Below are 21,266 nucleotides of genomic sequence, written 5' to 3' on the forward strand. Positions count from 1 at the left end.
ATAAGTGCATTTGTTTTAGGTGTGTTCATTATTTGCTCATGATATAGTAAACAAATAGCAAGAAACTTCTTTATTCTGGCCCATTCATTGTTCATTTTGTTAAAAGTACTCAATAAGACATGACAACAATTGAAGGGGAGAAATGAAAAGGTGTCATAGATCTAAACATCTACTTACCAACTCCATTCCAGATATATGATCATCAACTATGTCCTTCAAATCATTGATTTTGGATGAGTATCTCTCTGGACTCTTGATCATGCACATTTTCTATGAAGAAAAACATTTGTAAGAAATATTTCATTATTCTGTAAACCAACTTCTTTGCATTGTGAATATTATAAGCCAGGTATTTTTTTTTTACACATTATGTGGCTTTGTTGGTTGAATCCATGCTTAATTGTGATAGAGTTCTGGATCCAATCCTGGAGAATGGTTTCCAAAATGCTAGAGATTGGGTATCATTTCTTAAAGAGATTGGGTATCATTTCTCAAAGAGATTGGGGATCATTTCTTAAAGAGATTGGGTATCATTTCTCAAAGAGATTGGGGATCATTCCTCAAAGATTTTTTTTTCCAACATATGAAGCAAAACCAATTTTCACTTTTACTATTCTGCAAAAAGTTATATCGTGTAATTTGTGTTTCTGCAAAATAAACTCTACAGCTATTGTAACTTAGCACTACATTTCCATGATTTACCTGTATGTTACTTGAGGCAATAAGCTCAACTCAACTTGATTAAGATATCGAACCTTAGAAATCCCTTTCAGTTATAAGCCTGTGCAACATGGAGATTGTAGAAACCAACAGGGGAAAACCACACATGCATCATACATTTTTCTGTAGTGCTATAACATGTGTCATTTTGTTTTTATCAGTATCATTTCAATATTTTATCATGCATATTGTTCTGTATATTTTAGTAATAAATACATTTTAATACCATATCTACATTTGCTATCTGTGCCAGTAACTACTTAGTAACCAGGTGACAAATTGCGAGAGAAAAACCCCCCACATTTGTTTTGGTGGAATAGTGAAATTTTTTAAAGAAAAATCTGAAAGCAAAAATTTTGCAGAAAGGTAATGTCAATTTGCAAAATGTGGTGCAGTAGTAATTAATTGATTATTCATTACCTTTCAATAATTTCGCTAATTACAAACATTTACAGCATTAGTGATCACTAGATGAAGACACACACAAGCATGGGTGATTTTTGGATTGATGTACATTAAATTTTCAACTTTTGAACAAAACATTTAGACAATAACTGAAGTTGATGAGACTAGAACACTCATTCATTGTTGATTTAAAATGTTTCAATATTTCTTACTTTTGTATTCTGTTGACTGCATTATATAGGTGTTGGAATGGAGGGGGGTCTTAGTCCCACCCCTTCTCACAAAACTCACATTAATTAATCAATGACATAGCAACTTCCTTACTCTTCATTAAGTGGCAACTTTAGTTAGCCCCCCTCCCTTCTTTTCCCGTTCACAACAGGTTTACATTAATCACCACAGCTAGCTAGTTTGCCTCCTCCATTTGATTTGTTTCTGATCTGCATGTATAAATTTATGCAGGTGTTTCAAGGAGATGTATACCCAATTAACATATCTATATCTTCAGTGAAACATGAATGTTAAGTGTGTTTTAATGCAAAATCCAAACCCCCAAAATAATTCTCTCTCTCTCTCTCTCTCTCTCTCTCTCTCTCTCTCTCTCTCTCTCTCAGATTTCTTACAAATGATATTTTAAATTATCTATCCCTTATAATTAATTGGTTATCAATGGAAAGTATAAACTTTTTCACTATTAATAGTTTACAAGAGTTTTTATTTTATCCAGTGAATAAAATTCCTCTGAAAGATATATTTCTCTCATGTGCAAAGAACAAGGGACGTTATTGGCTATATACCGCTGAGATTTTTTTCATTTTTTCAACTTTCATACCATGCTTAATTATTCTTTTTATTTATACAACTAGGACGTAATCCTTATCCCACTTACATGAAAATGACGTAATAATTTTATTATGACGTCATGAATATACACTAAAGATGAGTTGTTTAGCGGAATCTGCTGATTTGAAATAAATTATGAATGAACTTTAGCAAAAACAAATACTTTTGCATGCAACAACCAGATTTATATTTTGCATGTTTAATTATCCAATAATATTCTTCTTTCATTATCAATATGGTGTCGGTTGTTGGCTGCAAACAATATGAATTTTAAAAAAGAACGAATGCGAAAATCGGCCGTTTTTGATATGCAAAGTCAATATTTTGCATGTTATAGAACTGAAGCAACGGTTCCATCATTTAACCTCATAAACTTTTACTTACTTTGCGATTTACTAAGTACAGTCAAACAATTAATGCTTGACCTAGTTTGCCATAAAAATCTGCACATAATAAATGCAGATGATGTCTGGAGGCGGATCAAAAATCCATTGCATGATGAATGGAAATTATTCTACTTTCGTTTTTAAAGGTCATATATGTTTGGACGTCCTGTCTTTTCAAAATAAGATTATTTAAGAATAAATTGAATTTAGAAAAATCAAATCAAAGACACACATAGACCTTTGATAACTCGAATTTATTTTCTTTTTACAAAAATCGGACCAAAATTCGGGTAAATGGGTACCGATACGTTATATCTCAAGAGCTAGATAGTTGGAATGTCTGTTACTTTTTTTCGCTTTTTAAACTATCTTTAATACAAGTATATCAAATATAATGCATAAAACTAATAATATTGACATGTTTGTGCGGGTTTATTTTTTTTTTAAAAAGCAGTTTTCTTACATCAACTTTAACGTACATGCATGTATGCATATGATGCATATTGAAATTAAATATTACTACATTAGTAATTAGATATTGATTCCAAAGGTTCTTAAAACGTTTTAAATTTTAAAAAAAATGAAATAACAGCAAATCATTATTTATATCTTCCAGCGAGATATGGTTTCTTTAAAACGTCGAAAACCTGTGATCGATTCGAAACTTCGACCATTGTTGTGGCAGATTTTTTTCTATATCGCATATGATTGATTGATTGAATATTGTTTAACGCCCTCTTGAGAATATTTCACTCATATGGAGATGTCACCACTGCCGGTGATGGGCTGCAAAATTTAGGCCTATGCTCGGCGCTTATGGCAATTGAGCAGGTAGGGATTTTTATCGTGCCACATCAATTATTGCTCTCATTAATTCAATTGATGCGCGCATTAACTCAATTAATGAGAGCAATAATTGAATTGAAGTGCACGTTAATTCATTTGATGAGAGCAATAATTGATTTAATGCGCGCATTAATTCAATTAAAGAGAGCAATAATTGAATTGATGATATCTTCAAATAATTGAAGATATCTTCAATTATTTGAGTTTATGTTAATTTGGCGCTCCATAAGATCGAGAGTGAAAAACAATGAAATGTGTTTTACGGGACCCAACTTCACTTCGAGAGATCAAGAACTTCAAGAGATCGAACGTTCTCGAGATCGATAGTAAATTTGTTTTGTTATATAGAGAAAAAAATTGGGACAATGATTTCACTTTGAGAGACCAAGAACTTTGAGAGATTGAAGTTCGAGCCATCGAGAGTCACCTGTATAGATATAAATATTCAGACACCGTAGTATAGCCTAATGACACTCAACTTTTACCAATCTTACAAGATATATAAAATATGTGTTGTGAAGATTGTTACTAAAAGTTTATATTAGTATTGACGTCCACGATTAGGAAAACTGGGGTATAATGGTAAGGTGATGTAGACTCTCTCTCTCTCTCTCATGTCAAGGTGTTCTGGATAGGCCTGGCCCGCACATTGAAAAACGAAAATACATGCATGATATTTATCAAATTCATTTTTAAAAAAGGTCTGTTGTAGTTACATATACTGTCTCTTGGAAACAGACACGTAGCATCATTTTTCGGGGGTGGGGGGGGGAGGGAGGTCGAAGGATAAGTTGGTTGTTAATTAGCAAATGAAAAAAACCTTTCTGTCTCATCTTCAAATTCTTAAATCGTCGGGGCGTGTGTGTGTCATGCCCACCGAGAGAGAGTTGGAACTACTCTTTGTTGACCATGAAGGGGAATGTAAAGATATAAACACAGACGCTTTTTTGGTGAAGTTTTTAAATATATTTGCTATATGTAATATACCATCTGAAGTTACATGCATATAACTTGACGTATTTTGATGTACCCAAGAAAATGATATCCCATTCATGCAACATAAAGAAGGTGTTGCACGTCTCATGTTAATTTCCCTAAAGGAATTGCATGAAAGATCGAAAATTTTAAGTTATTCATATATATGATAAAACCAATTGGAACGTATGTCTTGATTCAATAATTTTTGAAAACAAGTTTAAAAGACGTGTATTGACAAAATTAGCCAAAATATTTCGAGTTTAAATCAAGCAATAAGCGATTTATATGATTTTTAGCATTAAAATGGAAGGGTATCCCCAAACTTCTGAAAAACTGCCTCCGTGAAACAAAATAAATTTAGCATGAACATGTTCTTCGAGTTTTCCTCTAAAAAACTGTCGCTTTGAAATTTTGTTTCACGAGGGCATTTTTTTGTAAATTTCAAAAAATCGAAACGACTTCACTGGTATTATTTTCAACTTCACCTGTACGTTAATTTTCCTTAGTATTGTATGGTCTACTGCGTGGTTCAGTGGATAAGGTCGTCGACTATTATATATGTCAAGATGTTTCAATTTTTAAAACGAGCGGGTTCGACTCCCTCACGAACACATTTTTTTTTTTGGTTCATATTACGTTTTCCATCTAAATTTTGTTTTTTCTTAATTGAAATACGCTTCTAGTTTTTATGAATGTTTCATGTCAAATCTCTGTTTATTACAATACCATGCGCCAAGTTTGAAATATACTTTCAACCTGGACACTGTTTAGTTTGTGAATAGGACTCTCAAAAAACACGCCAAATACAGCATGCAATACCTGTGCTTTAATAGTCAAGGCTGCTAACGAGAACTTGTATGTTTTTTCTGAATAAAAGTTGTTGACAAAGGCATGATGCCTTTTACGAAAAACTGTTGTGAACTTTGCAAAGCTTTGGAAGAAAAACTTTAAGGCCAAACAAGGTAAATAACTGTTAAACAGTTTGAGTTTATATGTATTCCAGTAGCAAATTGCTATGTTGAATCAATTTTTACAGGTGCATGTACATGTAAACCAAATAATGTTGAACTTTATTAATGCGTATTAAACTTCCAATATTTTGTTTTGTGGCCAGGGTCATGTACAGTTGCCAGTTGTTGGTTGTAGAAAATAATACATACGAGTATAAAAGCTTTTGGACTGTAGTAGTATAGAATATTAAATATTTGATACATCCGTAACATGTAACCGTATACATTGTATCTGATATTCAGAAAAAGAAGAAGACAATTTAATTTTCACGATTTCAAATATTATCGTTAAACTACATGTATAATGTATTGACACATAAAATGTATTAGGTTTGTCCCTAGTACTGGGGAATCCTTCAGATATTTAAATGGCAAATACGCAATGAGTATAAATATGAATGAAGGTCAGTTCTACGTCACGAGTGCTGGCACGGAGCTCCGATTAGGGAAAATTCCCACTTCGGTGCAACACCCTCTTTGTATCGTTTAGTACATGTACCACGCTCTATTCAATATATTTTGTAAATACAAAAGCAGCAGCAGGCAGACATATTTTATTCATATGTATTGTAACATGTATATTACATACACATGTAAGCAGTCCTTGGTATATATGGCGTAACAAGTAATTTTATCCGACTCAATCAACGTTTTTAATCGAAGTGACCAAAAAAAAAAAAATAAAAAATAAAAAAAAAATAAAAAAAATTCAACAGCCATTTTATTTTCCATAATTCATTTGAATAGGAGGACATCGAACAGCACCTTTGAAAATATGATTGCATTCTACTCAACAATTTTTGGCAAATACACGCATTATTTTCCTCACTCTAATTAACACAAGATTCTTCCGCAAAATGTCTATGACCACGATAAAGTTACATGTAAATGAATAATGTATTTTCCATAGCATGCCAGTTTTTAAGTTTTTGATCTCAATGAGTATTTTTATATAAAAAGTTATAATTGTAATTTTTAGAAAAATATTCTAGAAGAATCAGGGGACTGTATATCCTATAAGGTCGATGACGTTGTTCCGAAAAAGCGACCGTCGGAAGATAGCGTCAGAGTTAACAATGCAATTTTGTAACGTTATTTTCTCAATATCAGCCACAAGTAAATGGTACATGTTATATATGAATGAAACGAGAAAATTATCACCTTTCTACCTGCAAAATATGATTGGCTTTTGAAGTGCGGGCAATTTTGGCCAATAACGTCCTTTGTTCTTTAATAAAGATTTTTGCAAAATTCTATAACATCACATGAGGATTGATCTACCTTAAATATTCATGAAAATCGACATTGTACTTTGCTTATAAATGAGTACTGGAATAGTATCAATTATGAATTATGATCAAGATCGACATACTTTAAATTTTGACACCGGGAAAGACAACTCCAAATATAATGCATGTCATGTTAAAGTCCATAGAGAAGTGATGATATTGATGGTAAAACGCGGTAATTTTATGGTATGAATCTGTAGACCAGTTGTTGTGAAAAGGTGACCCGACTTATACGCAGGTCAACGACAAAACCCTCGCAACTATGCTGAAAAAAAGCAACCGACTTATAGGTGAAAAATTCTTATAGGGGAGTATATACGGTAAGATCTCTATGCTCAGCCAATATGTAACATCTCTTCTACTTACTGGTTGTCCAATCTTCATGCCAAGTTCAGAATGTTTCCAGTCCAGGCTGTTTCGAATAACAACTATTGCAATATTTTTAAAGAGCTGCTCTTTGACATATAAAAACATGTCACGGCAATTCTCATCCTGTCCAAATTGGTCCGAGATGCAACACACTACAACCTGCAGAAAGAAAGTTTAGATTTATTCCAATGTCTAGATTGTAGAAGACCTACCTGTTATTATATTCATATGACTACATGGGTCATAGCAACTTTTGGCTTCAAAAATATAGGGAAAATAGAATCCCCCCTCCCCCCCAAGAAAATAGGATTTTTAAAATGAAAATAGGACCTTTATTGGACAAATCTATTAACAATTAAGTTAAGACTCTATCTCCCCTCACACCTGTTCACATTACCTCTACGCAATACCTCCACTCTTCAATTGAAACTACAAGAATATCAGTAAAACTATTACTCATGGATGTTCCCCAAAATGCATCTAACCAACGAACTACTTCATATGACAAATGACTCGCACAATGATCAATATGGTTGAAATGAGTTTCTTTTTCATAGATAAGGTATATGTTGAGTGATGTTGACCTTCACAAAATGACCTCAAGTGACCTTTGTCTGAAAGCCATTTGCCTATTACTTATTTGTGTGATATATGATCAATACCTGTTCAAAAACTGTTGAAACAAGGCATTATCTTTTTTTAAAGGTATGTTCTGAGTGACCTTGACCTTTCCAAAATGACCTTGGTCCAAAAGTCCCCGTCTCAGGGTATATTTGTGACCATTTCTGATACAAGATTTAGGAGATATAAAAGTTATCCCAGATGTAGGACTTTATAGGACATGATCAATTTTTATAGGATTTATAGGACACCTATGACCCATGTGATTATTCAAAAACTTCTACATGAGAAGAAAAAATCTCTTGCTGTGGCCTTCAATTCGACATTTAGATATATATCGACCTTTTATTTTAACAATTACTTTCATTCATATGACGATTTGATATATCCCTGTGAGGTCGAATAAAAGACAACACAGAGTCGTCCACTTCTGCTTCATACTTGGATATTTTATTGAAAGTAGATATTAACGGCAAACTAACAACTCAACTTTATGACAAACGGAATGATTTCAGCTTCTCCATCGTCAACTTCTCATATTTATGTAGAAATTTTCCATTATCACCTGCATTTGGTGTTTATATCTCTCAACTGATTCGATACGCAAGAGCTTGTTCTGGGTATGGTAAGTTTTTAAATCGAGGCAAGCTACTGACAAACAAGTTAATGGTACAGGGGTTTCAATAGTCTCATTTAAAGTCAGCATTTCACAAATTCTATGGTCGTTATAACGATCTAGTTAGTCAATACAACCTATCATTGGGTCAAATGCTGTCTGATGTGTTTCATACCGATTGTTAGACCGTTCTTGGCACATTGATTTTGACTACGGATAACTCTGTTTACCTGATCAAAATATAGGGCTCACGGCGGGGGTGACCGGTTGACAGGGGATTCTTACTCCTCCTAGGCACCTGATCCCACCTCTGGTGCGTCCAGGGGTCCGTGTTTGCCCAACTATCTATTTTGTATTGCTGATAAGAGCTATGAGATTGATTTCTGTTCATTATCTTCACCTTTCCAAGTTTCTGATCAAGTTATTGATTACTGGTATACATGTATTTCACCATTGTTAGAAAACATTGTGTATGTATTCATAATTTTTGCATACCTGCCAACCCTCCCTTTTTATACAGGAGACTTTGGTGAAATTGGTCAAAATCTTAATATCTATGGGATCCAGTTTAGAATAGGTCCTCAGTACCCCATGCTTGTTGTAAGAGGTGACTAAATGGGGTGGTCCTTCGGATAAGACTGCAAAAACCGAAGCCCCGTGTCACAGCAGGTGTGGCACGATAAAGATCCCTCCCTGCTCAAAGACTGTAAGCACTGACATAGGCATAGATTTTGCAGCCCTTCACCGGCAATGGCGACATTTCCATATGAGTGAAAAATTCTCGAGAGGGACGTTAAACAATATACTATAAATCAATCAAATTTCTGGTAAACTTGTGTGATCAGTGAGGGGGGTTCTCTGCCGGTAAATAATGATCACAAATCAAAAAGTTTTATTTTTACAAGCACCGGCACAAGATGTACAGCATTTGTACATAGCACCTCAAATGTGTGTAGTCTGCTTACTGTGTTGTCACATGGCTCTGTAATAAAGCGCATGAGGTGTGGATCCTGTTATTTAATAAACACTACAATTTTGTGTATTGCACAGTGTTACATTAATAAAAATAGATCTAAATAAAGAGTTATCAATAGAGATAAAGTTTTTTTCCTTTTCTTTTTCACAATTGTAACAAATGTGAAATGTGAAATTTATATGAACGCATTATGTAAGGAAGTGGAAGTTAAAGAAAATGGTTATTATGAACTATTGTGGAGACATGTCAGATGCAGATTGCACAAATAATCAACGATTATTAAGATCCTACACTAGTGATAAAGGAAAGAAAGGATAAGGATATGAAAAAATATGGACATTTAAGATAAGCTGTAAATGAATTAGAGTGTCAATATTCCACCTCCCTCTTGGAGAATACATGTTTTCCAAGTAATGTTTTTATTGGATTCACTCAACGGTATTACGTTATTCTACTGTGAAATATTGAGAAACATAATAACGGGGTTCCCCTGTATAACACTTTCTGATGTTGCTTGTCTCTGATGACATCACAGAAAGGGGAAGTAACTCATAAATTCTGGTGATTTTTAAATAGGTAAACATGAAAAACATGAGAAAGTTCTTGTTACAAGAAAAACACATTTGAAATATGAGAGCCCTATCACTTACCATTTCAAAAGTTACGAGAAAGGTTAAAGCTTCAGGCAGACAGACAAAACAAAAACAGAACCCCCCCTTCTCGTTTAAGTCGCAGGAAAAAAAATTAAATCAACATAAATAGAAATGTTTGTATTTTAATGTGGCCCTGTTATTCTTGAAAATAATTTTTTAAATTAAATTCCTGTCTACCGTATATACTCGCCTATAAGTCAGTCCGCCTATAAGTCGGTTGTATTTTTTAAGGTTATTTTGTAGGAATTTGCCATTGACCCGCTTATAAGTTGGTACAAATTTTTGTCAGAATCGGTTGACAATTTCAAGTCCATGCTCTAGTGTTTTTACCTATGTTTCAAAAAATATTTTGAGAAATTAATAATTATGAGGTGCTCAATATCCAAGCCATATCTGTTTGGGGTTTAAACGCAACCCTTGATCTATTATGGACAATGATCCCTTGTTTACCTACGCAATTATGGTCTCCTAATTACCAGTACCTGACACCGTGTTTACTTAGTGACACGCGCCTCGCGGTTATGGTGGGGTTCCGGTATAATTCAATGTATCAACAATAGAGTTTTTAAGAGTCAAGAATGATGATCTAAATTATCTGTTAACAATATTCAATCTTTTATGAAATATATTTCAGCCGGTATACATATGAATATTTCAATATTAAATCGGGTTCGTAATTCAATTTTACCGATAAACGATAGATTAGTTGAATTGAAAGTATTAGTTACCGGTATGTAAATAATTTTAAACAAGATAAAAATATGTAAATACTTGTACTTTATACATCATTTTAAAATACATAAACAATACAATATGTCTAGATATTTGTAAACAATAATCATTTGTGTGGTAGTCCATGATTAAAAAAAACACTACATTACGCCGCCTAGAAAAATACCAATCTTCTTACGACGCGCCTATAAGTCGGACATAGAGTTTTGGACCAAAAATTGACTCCCAAAAATCCGACTTATAGGCGAGTATATACGGTATTCCTATGTAAAACTTTGATCTATTGTGGCCCCATCCTACCCCTAGGGCCCTGAATTGAACAAATTTGAGTTTACAATACCTGAAGATGCTTGCGTATCAAAATCACAAATAATGGCCTTGTTGTTCTTGAGAAGATTTCTAAAGATGTTTTCCTGTATATTCCAATATAAAACTTTGATCCCCTATCATAGCCCCATGCTACCCCCGATTTTCTAAATGCATACTTCTGGAGGAATGCAGGTGTTTATGGTGGATCATGGGAGATGAAAATTGCATTTACAGTATGTAGTCGTACTAAATGGTGATTGCATGTCAAGCATGAAATTTAACCCCCTCCATTGCTCAAAGTTGTTCCCTCTACCCTTTTTCCGTCTGACAAACATTTATTGCTGAATGTGTTCTGCCAACAGCCTGCAGGCCATCCACACTTTCATGTCTTCATGTAATCGGTTATGTGATCATGAATATTTTGAAATGGGGCATGCACTAAATAGGAAATTAGCTGCATAGATCACGGCATATATAGCTAAAATTCTGTTCAGCAATTTCAGGGGAATACCAAATACTATATTTTGGCCAAACTTTTAAGTTCAAAAGGGGCAAAACTCCCAGAAAGAAAAAGAAATAAAAATTCCTGGCAAATATGCTCATCCACACAGCAAGTCCTCATTAACTATAAAGTTTCATGAAATTCTGTTGAGTAGCTTAAGAGAAGTTGCACTGACAAGAACATGACTGGCGAAGGCCATATTTCTAAGTTTAAAATGGAATTCTGTTAAGTGGTTTCAAAGGAGTAAGAATAGGACTGATTGACCAGACAGGTCAAAACTATTATACCCTCTGTAATTCATTGCGTAGGGTGTGATTAAAGTACAGTAATTGATCATCCAATTATTTGACCATGATGACCAGATGGATGGCATGGACAGGGAGTACCCATAGCTTAGGTCAAATGAGCATCTCACAATTAAGATTTTTCTCTGAAGTATCCAAGTGCAATTATAGTTCCAATCACTAAACTCAAAAGACAAAAAATGAAAAATAATAATAATAATTTTTTTTTACGTATTCAGCGTATTTAACATGAGGTTATCGGTAATAAAGTTCAACATCAACGTCCAGAAAATATACACAACAAAGAAACACAACTTTTGCTAAAAAAAAGTTAATAGACAATCTGATCGAGAAATTCAATCTGACTTATAAGTGAATCAATGTCAAATTCCTGAATTAACTAATTCTCAAAAAAAAAAAAAGAGGGGGGGGGGGGGGGGGGTCACCGACTTCTACGCAGGTCGACTTTTATGCGAGCTGACTATATATGGTAAATATTCATTTTACTTTAATATATTGTCAATAAATTGAATTATAGAAGAGGTTTATAATTGTAATGAAAATCAATATAACTATATTGATTCTGCCCTTGACTTGCCATCTGTACCATCAAGGTTGCAAAATTTACAATTTTGGTAAATCTCTTTCTGCTTTTCCTAAATTTGCATTAAACTTTTATAGAGTATCTTTAAAGAAGTCTTATTCAAATGATCAAAATATTTAATCACTTTGATAATTTTGGCCCCTAACTGGTACCAAAACCCCTACCCTTGGAATCATGAAATTTACAATTTTAGTAAAGGGTAACCTAGTCCTTATAAATATTATTTAGTTTTAATTTAGTATCAGTTGAATAGCATTGGAAGATGTTATTTGAATGTTTTACATATAAACACTATATGCCAAGTCTGGTCCTGCCACCGATATCAGAACCTCTACCCTGGGAATTATGAAATTCAAAATTTTGGAAGAGGCCAGTTATTTCTTGCTCTACATGACTATGCATTTAGTTTTTCTTACAATTGTGCATGAGTTGTAGAGAATTTTTTTGGTTTGAAAATTGGTCCATTTTTGACAGTTTTTGCCCCACCCCTAAGCCCCTGGGGGTGTAAGAGTCCTGAAATTTAAAATTCATGTTCACCTTGTCCAAAAGATGTTTTATACCAAATTTGAAAACTAGGATGAATTGTTTTAGCACACTAAAACTGATGTCTCCCCTTCCGTTCCTTTGTTTTTTAAAAAACATTTTTAGGGATCATCTTTAAAGTGGAAAATTAAGACTTACGGTACATAACAGTCACCTTTATATATACAGAAAATGTATGTCTTCAAACAAAGAACAGTGTTGTGAATTAAACTTGCCAACATACCAAATATCAAAGGCCTATGTCAAAAGACAAAAAAGTTATGGTCTGGACAACAACAAAAAAATGCTCCGAAAATTCTATTATTTGACCTTTACATAAAAGGTCAAGGGTCAGCAAAAATGGCACATGACACACTGTCTTATCATGGTATACCCACATACCAAATATTAAAGGTCTAGCCCTAAAAATTCTATTATTTTCTTTACATAAAAGGTCAAGGTCAGCAAAAATGGCACATGACACACCGTCTTATCATGGTATACCCACAATGCCAAATATTAAAGGCCTATGTCAAAAGACAAAAAAGTTATGGCCCAGACAAACTTTGTATGAGAAGTGGAAGAAGCAGAAGAAGAATTCACACTAAAACAATACATGTATGTCCCCCTTCTGGGAAGGGGAGACCTAATAATTGGAAGGGTAGTTATTTTAAGAAGTTCAAAATGTTTGATTGTCAGCAGACTGTGATGGATGCAGACCAATACCAATAGGTCTCCCGAGTGACTAGGGTGACCTAAAAATATGTTAACTTGTTTACCTTGCAGTGTTTCAAAGCTAAGTAAAGTTCATTCAGCATGGTTGCTTGTAGGTCATCATGCATCCATCTGTAAATAAAGCAGAAATTACAATACAAATACAATGCCACATATATTGAGACAATTCGTGAAATGAACACAGATACTGTGGCTTATCCACTTATTATGAAGTTAGGGAGGTATGCTACACCAGAGAAATTTGATATGGATGAAAAGAGGAGAATATGTACAACATTTTAAATTTAAAACTTTCAAATTTACTTTATTTAGTCAAAAAATGCAGTTTAGTAGAAAGCAATCTGAAAAAATTGAAAACCCCCACTGGACTCGAACCAGCAGTTGATGTGCTAACCTACTGAGCTACTCAGCTAGGAGATGATTTTTGAAATAAATAGACAAATATTGCTGATATTCATATTTTCATCCATGTTTAAAAAGTAAGTCAGCCATTAAGACGATGTAGAGTACCTCCTAAACACTCATTCTCCAACAAAGGCCCATGGGTCACAATGCTAATATCAGTCACCTTGGGCATGTTGTTCTTTAGAAGTCCTAATTAACCATCTTTAATTCTATGACAAACTTTGACTCCATATCATGACCCCATGGGATCGTGACTTAACAGAAGTTGAACCCTCACAACATGGGAATACTTACTATTGATATTACTACCGTGACATTGCTGTTCTGGAGAAGATTATTTTTAATGATTTAAAAAAAAAATTCCCCATTATTCATGTAAAATTTTATCCCTAATTTTAGCCCTAACCCAGTCAGTGAAAAAAATAAAATAAAAAGAGGCCCATAGGCCACATCACTCACCGGAGTCACCCTGGCCCTGCTGTTGTTTAGTTGTTGTGAATTTTAACACTTTTTTTTTTAAAAAAAATCATTATTTCAATTAAGGGCTGTTCCAGAAATGATCAAATGGGTGTAGAGTTTTCAGAATATTTTTATTGTCGCTCTTGTTGTGTTGGTTACAAAACGTCGGAGGGAAAATTGAAAACGTGCTTTCGAATTGCTGCTTTCGAAAACGGAAGTAACATAGAACTATTCGAGTTGTCGCTCTTTGCAGCGCATAACTTTCCATTACGGCACTCTTCAAATTAGAGGCACGTTTAGTAGGGTCCCTTGGGACGTGATGGCGGCGAACTCTGTTTTGTAGATTATTACAGTTTACAGTGCATCGATTTTGGGAATATTTTGAAACCAATAGATATTCCGTTTTCTAATAAAAATAGGTAAACCTTGGTTGATTTATGCGAGGGTACCGACGCGATGCGTTATATTTATCAGTCAGTGTGATGGTGATATAGAGGCCTACGGGCGCGGGCTCCATTAGAAGACGAACGATTCGTGGAAAAACATATCCATACCCATTTCATGATAATAGCATCGCTTGGACTCCCAATCTTTCCAACATTCCCACCATAGATGCCTTTGATTGTTGATGTGACATCGTTTCTTCAGAACTACTGTGATACAATGTCGCACAGGCCACAGGTGCTTGGGTCATAATATATGAATACACATCTAACCTTATACATATGTAAATTACCACGTCATTTACTAATATGTTGACGGTGCGACCGTTTGAGCGAGCGCAGCTTCATATATGTACATATTTTGTAATGTTCATGCTTTGATCAGGTTCAATTTAAACAATATCTATTTGCAAAATACTCATTACATGAATTTTCTCCCAGGGTTTTATATTAATAATCATTAAAACATGTATACATGAATGTGATTTAAATATTTTTATGCTATATATACATTTTATTTCTGCTGCCTTCACTGTAACTTGCTTAAACTTTGATGCACAACCTGTTCTGAACTTTATATTCTCAGCCTCTACTTCATTTTTTCTACTCTCAATCTTTTCAAGTTACTAATTGTATGATAAAAATGCCCAAACCTTTCAAGTTTGTAAAACTATGTTTAAACAGCACTGTCTTTGAACACAAAACGCATTTCAATATATCATGAAAATTTAAAAATAAATCGATAAATTCAACTATTTGGCATGTATATTGCCCCCCCCCCCCTTGCGAACCTATCTAATTAGAAAAATGAAATTCATATGATAATCCCCTTGTAGCAATGGTATGTTCCAAAAGAGAAAATTAGAACAAGTTTTATAATATTGTACATAATCCTAGTTATAACACAATGAAGAAATATTTCAGCATTCACATATAATCATTGAATAAAATTGCAACATCATTGATTTCAGCCCCTCTCCTGGAAATGCTGTTGTTGTGAGGATACATTAATTAAGATCAATTTACAAAACTAGAATTAAGGATTTTTCAGTCGTTAATTTATTTAGTAAGTGGTATGGGGTTGGTTATCATGAGGGAGGGGGGGGGGGGGAGGGGGTTGTCATCGTGGTTTGCATTACCGGACATGTTAAAAGGAAATGGATTAAAGCACTTGTTATTTTTAGTCGCGGGAAAAAAGCCAAAGATTTTACAAAAATGTTTTCAATCCGATCAATTTTTTGTAATTTTTTTTAAATAGCACTAATTCAGTACCTGTGATCCCTCACGTATTCTAACTATTTTTAAGAAGTTAGTCTCCCTTTTTTTTTTGTTAGAATAATAAATTCCTATTGAGAATTTAGTATTTTAATCGATTACGTATGCCTAATGTTCACGTAATAATAATGTCCTGGTAGTATGACTTTTAACAAGTACGTATTTAGATCTGCCACTGTCTGCCTTATTATGACGTACGTCAAAACGTAGACATGACGTCACACATCATCTTAGCCTGCCTTTCATAAACATTGCACTCCGTTAAACATTTCGCCTAATGGTGCACTAAATTTTGGAGCTAGGAGGCCACAAGATTAGGATGATATTCTGCTTAAGTTCACAATCATATTCCAAGGTGTGACTTGGCGAGATCTCAGCCATTTTTGACAAGGGACTTCTGAGATTTATGTCAAAAAAATTTCCTTGTTAGAGGTTGAGATTTAGCTCGGATTATTTCCCGCGCTCTAGTCATTAGAGCTCGCAGTACGAGCCAGCGCTCGCTACTAGAATGTTTGTCCCGAAAACATCGCGAGATTTGTACTGTTTTCATTTTTTAAAATATTTTTGTGGTGGGTCTGGTTAGGTTTTTTTTTAATTAGATGGGTCATTGTAAAATGAGTTATATTAATTTGATGGGTCATGGGGCATTTTTTTAAAAATTTTTTTTATGGGTGCTTGGTATATACAAAAGGTGCCTCCCTATCCCCCTATGTATTTATTTCTGGAATAGCCCTAACAATATTGACCCCAGGGATCCTAGTTTAATGGCATTGAAGTATTATACAAAATTTCAAGTCTATCGGATAAGCCATATAGAAGAAGTGTTCACAAGCTATTCTAACATCCTCTACCCCTCAGATCCACCATAACTTTTAGGAAAATAAATGGATCCTCCTGTTCTGACAATATGCACATCTACAAATGGCAATGAAACATTGTCCAAAGTTTCAAATCTATCCGATAAGCCATATAGGGGGAGAAGCATTCACAAGATTTTGTGACAGACAGACAGAAAGTACAAAAACAATGTCTCAACTGGAAGAGGGAAGACAATATTAGCAACGTTGCTACATGTACTTGCAGTGATTGGCAAAATTGAGTTACATATATAACTGGTTATTATTAAACAAGCAGAGGAGTCTTAAGCAAACATGCCTGCACCAGGCAGCATAGCTATTCCTCTTATTTTATTAATGACAGTCGGACAAATTCGATCGCAGGTGTCAGATAGCTCAATTGCTGGAGCACCTGATTAGAGATTCAGGGAACTGTGTTTGAATCCTAGTCTGGTCCATTGAACATTTTCCCTTCCTGTTACACTTGGTGTAATAGACCAAGCCATGGGAATGAAAAGTGAAAATTCCTGCCAGGGGATGAAGATCTTAGGATGATGTTTCCAAGGTGTGACATCATTTAAGGAGGGAGCAGTGTCTTGGTCAGACAGGTTTGATAGCTCAGTTGGTAGAGCACTGGACTAGAGTTTCAGGGGGCGTTAGGTCTGGTTCAGCTCAGTTGGTAGAGCACTGGACTAGAGTTTCAGGGGGCGTTAGGTCTGGTTCAGCTCAGTTGGTAGAGCACTGGACTAGAGTTTCAGGGGGCGTTAGGTCTGGTTCAGCTCAGTTGGTAGAGCACTGGACTAGAGTTTCAGGGGGCGTTAGGTCTGGTTCAGCTCAGTTGGTAGAGCACTGGACTAGAGTTTCAGGCGTTAGGTCTGGTTCAGCTCAGTTGGTTGAGCACTGGACTAGAGTTTCAGGGGGCGTTAGGTCTGGTTCAGCTCAGTTGGTAGAGCACTGGACTAGAGTTTCAGGGGGCGTTAGGTCTGGTTCAGCTCAGTTGGTAGAGCACTGGACTAGAGTTTCAGGGGGCGTTAGGTCTGGTTCAGCTCAGTTGGTAGAGCACTGGACTAGAGTTTCAGGGGGCGTTAGGTCTGGTTCAGCTCAGTTGGTAGAGCACTGGACTAGAGTTTCAGGGGGCGTTAGGTCTGGTTCAGCTCAGTTGGTAGAGCACTGGACTAGAGTTTCAGGGGGCGTTAGGTCTGGTTCAGCTCAGTTGGTTGAGCACTGGACTAGAGTTTCAGGGGGCGTTAGGTCTGGTTCAGCTCAGTTGGTAGAGCACTGGACTAGAGTTTCAGGGGGCGTTAGGTCTGGTTCAGCTCAGTTGGTTGAGCACTGGACTAGAGTTTCAGGGGGCGTTAGGTCTGGTTCAGCTCAGTTGGTAGAGCACTGGACTAGAGTTTCAGGGGGCGTTAGGTCTGGTTCAGCTCAGTTGGTAGAGCACTGGACTAGAGTTTCAGGGGGCGTTAGGTCTGGTTCAGCTCAGTTGGTAGAGCACTGGACTAGAGTTTCAGGCGTTAGGTCTGGTTCACTGGACTAGAGTTTCAGGGGGCGTTAGGTCTGGTTAGGGGGCGTTAGGTCTGGTTCAGCTCAGTTGGTAGAGCACTGGACTAGAGTTTCAGGGGGCGTTAGGTCTGGTTCAGCTCAGTTGGTAGAGCACTGGATTAGAGTTTCAGGGGGCGTTAGGTCTGGTTCAGCTCAGTTGGTAGAGCACTGGACTAGAGTTTCAGGCGTTAGGTCTGGTTCAGCTCAGTTGGTAGAGCACTGGACTAGAGTTTCAGGCGTTAGGTCTGGTTCAGCTCAGTTGGTAGAGCACTGGACTAGAGTTTCAGGCGTTAGGTCTGGTTCACTGGACTAGAGTTTCAGGCGTTAGGTCTGGTTCACTGGACTAGAGTTTCAGGCGTTAGGTCTGGTTCGTTGACCCTTCCTGTTACATATCAATTCATCAAACTTCAGGATTTCTGTGTAAGCATTTATCAATTCATCAAACTTCAGGATTTCTGTGTAAGCATTTATCAAATACTAACATGGATTTTTGGGTGATTAAGCTTTTGCCTGAGTCTGAGGCACATCTACAAACTCATGTATTTTAATTTTCTTGCATCCCAAATAATTTTGCTGTGCTACGGAAAATCCTGGGTAGATGCTAAAAAAAAAAAAGCAAAGTTCTTTCCAAGCCAAGGAAGCTTATAATTAAATAGCCAATGTTTATTCCAGGTTGAATAGTGCTAGATGAGCATAATTTTATACCAGTTTTTTGCACAAGGTGCTGTTCAACAGGAAATACATGAAACCCTCAACATTTAAACACCGGACTACATCCTTACACTGAAAATCCCCAGTTTTCAAGGTCCTCCTTAACTTGTCTGGGGTGAACATCGCTATTATCAGATGGGATGTCAGCAGAACAGTAGAGCAACACAACATCATACTGTAAAGCACTGTTAATAGACTGCAGAGCACTGATGCTGTGTTGAAGGTGAATGTCAAAATCTGAGTCTTTATCTTCAGGCATCATAGCTGTTTAAAGAGAATTAAAATTAACAAAAGTTTCAATTAAAATTAACAAAAGTTTCTAAACAAATGATTTACCAATAAGAATTTCATAAAAATATCCACTGAAATTGTTTTATTACTTCATTAGATTAATATATCAGGGGAAAAAATGATGGAATCAAATAGGATCTTGCTAAGTATATAAAAGAAACAAAACACTATTCAATCCAAGGTTCCCCAAATACACAATTTCAGGAACACCAGCTCTTCTGTGATGGAGAATCATTCAGTATTCTATTGAATCCTTGAGTGGGTACAGGGTGTATATGTATATTAAATTCTGGTCATGCAGATGGCGATAAAGGTTACAAAAATTGTGAATTTTATTTCTATCAGCCAGTGGTATACATTAAACTGAGTTAACTGACCACATCAAGAAGAAATTGTTTGATTAGACCATTAAATCAAATATGCAATCATTATTTATTTCCTCTTTGACACTATCGATACTTTTAACAACAGATGGGAAATTTCGATTTTTGTATGCCCTATTTCTTTGTCAGATCTTCATAAAATTACTAAATTTTGTGTCCTCCTAAAGTTTGAATGGTTGCATAGCAGCTGGAAATCATCATTTAGGCAATTTATGATTGCAGCGATAAATATTTGTACCCATAGCGTGTGTACGAAATATAATTGGCGTCTCACTATATGCAAAAGTTAAACAAGGGAAACAACTATTGGGCCCATCAGAAATTGCATATTAAACTGTCTTTTTACAATGCAGTGCTTAGAGAGTAACAAGTCGGCTTTTAACTGGTGTTTTGATCTGTCATTACTCACCCAGTAGCTGGCCCATGGTGACTGTGTGGAAATATTTAGTACACTGCAGAAAAGGAGCTTTGAGATCTTTTGCTCTGCGTATCAGTTCAGCTTTGAATAAACATGGGTCCTTTGTTCCCTGTCAAAAGATATGAGGTCTTCATCAAACTAAATCACACAGTTTATTAAAACAGTAGACAAAAGTTGTCCCTTTTCTTAAAATAAAATGAATGCCCTTTTTTGATTTATTGACAAATTAAATACATGGTGTCACTATTTCAGTCAGGTACATAATATTTTTTTGTACATTATTGGCAAGACTAGTGCTGCTTATATAATTTACAGAGTTAACATATAACCAGATGAACATGTCCCATAAGAATTTCAAATTCTGTTAATTTCTGATTGTGCTGTTCTAAATATATTGGGAAACGTGATAAATTTTGTCTAATAAGCATACAGTCCATTCCAGATGAATTCAGGGGACCAGCTGATTTTTTTTTCAATAGATCTAAAGTTCATTATAAACTGTTTTGTTCTTGAGTGTCTTGCTGTTATCATTCTCATTTGACAGGTCATTGTCACTGACCTCCTCAAAAAAGATCAGCTTAGCAGAATATTGATTTACTTAAAATTAAATGATCATTTTAATATCCAGTTCTTGGTTGTTGTTTTTTTTACAGGACTTCAATATAAGCAATTTATATCCAATACTTTAGTGAAAAAGAGAGAGAGAGATTGTTATTGGGTATTAATGACAAAAAAAAAAAAGAAAGAGAGAGAGAGATTGTTATTGAGTATTTACTCTTATTTCAAAATAAGCAATTTTTCAAAATAATGATTTCAATATAAGTGGAATAAGTGGTCTGTATTCACAGTAAATGACATTAATTTATGCATTCAAGAATTATTTGTGATTTACATCAGAATTTCTGCATGTATGATTTATCTATCATTTCAGCTGGATTGCAAATGATAGGTCCCAGATTACCCGTTATGAGTAAGAATTGGATACACACAGAATGCCATAAATGGAAGTGAACTTGCTAAACCATACAAACACTTTCATTTTTAATGTCCACTATCTACCAGTGCTGATTTTTGTGACCAGATCATTTCCAGGTATATTATAT

The 21,266-nt window shown here is 35.2% G+C and overlaps 1 protein-coding gene across 1 annotated transcript in view; it reads right to left on the bottom strand.

The window, feature by feature from the left end:
• The window catches only part of LOC125679294 (uncharacterized), a 280,879-nt gene that overhangs the window by 35,143 nt on the left and 224,470 nt on the right, over positions 1-21,266 (bottom strand). Inside the window, exons 66-70 of the mRNA XM_056154454.1 lie at positions 20,155-20,272; positions 19,143-19,335; positions 13,445-13,511; positions 6,844-7,005; positions 178-270 (exon numbers count right to left, since the gene is read on the bottom strand). Coding sequence (XP_056010429.1) covers positions 178-270; positions 6,844-7,005; positions 13,445-13,511; positions 19,143-19,335; positions 20,155-20,272 — 633 coding nt within the window. The remainder of the gene's footprint in view (positions 1-177; positions 271-6,843; positions 7,006-13,444; positions 13,512-19,142; positions 19,336-20,154; positions 20,273-21,266) is intronic.

Source organism: Ostrea edulis, chromosome 2 (assembly GCF_947568905.1).
Source record: "Ostrea edulis chromosome 2, xbOstEdul1.1, whole genome shotgun sequence".
NCBI classification, from domain to species: Eukaryota; Metazoa; Mollusca; class Bivalvia; order Ostreida; family Ostreidae; genus Ostrea; species Ostrea edulis.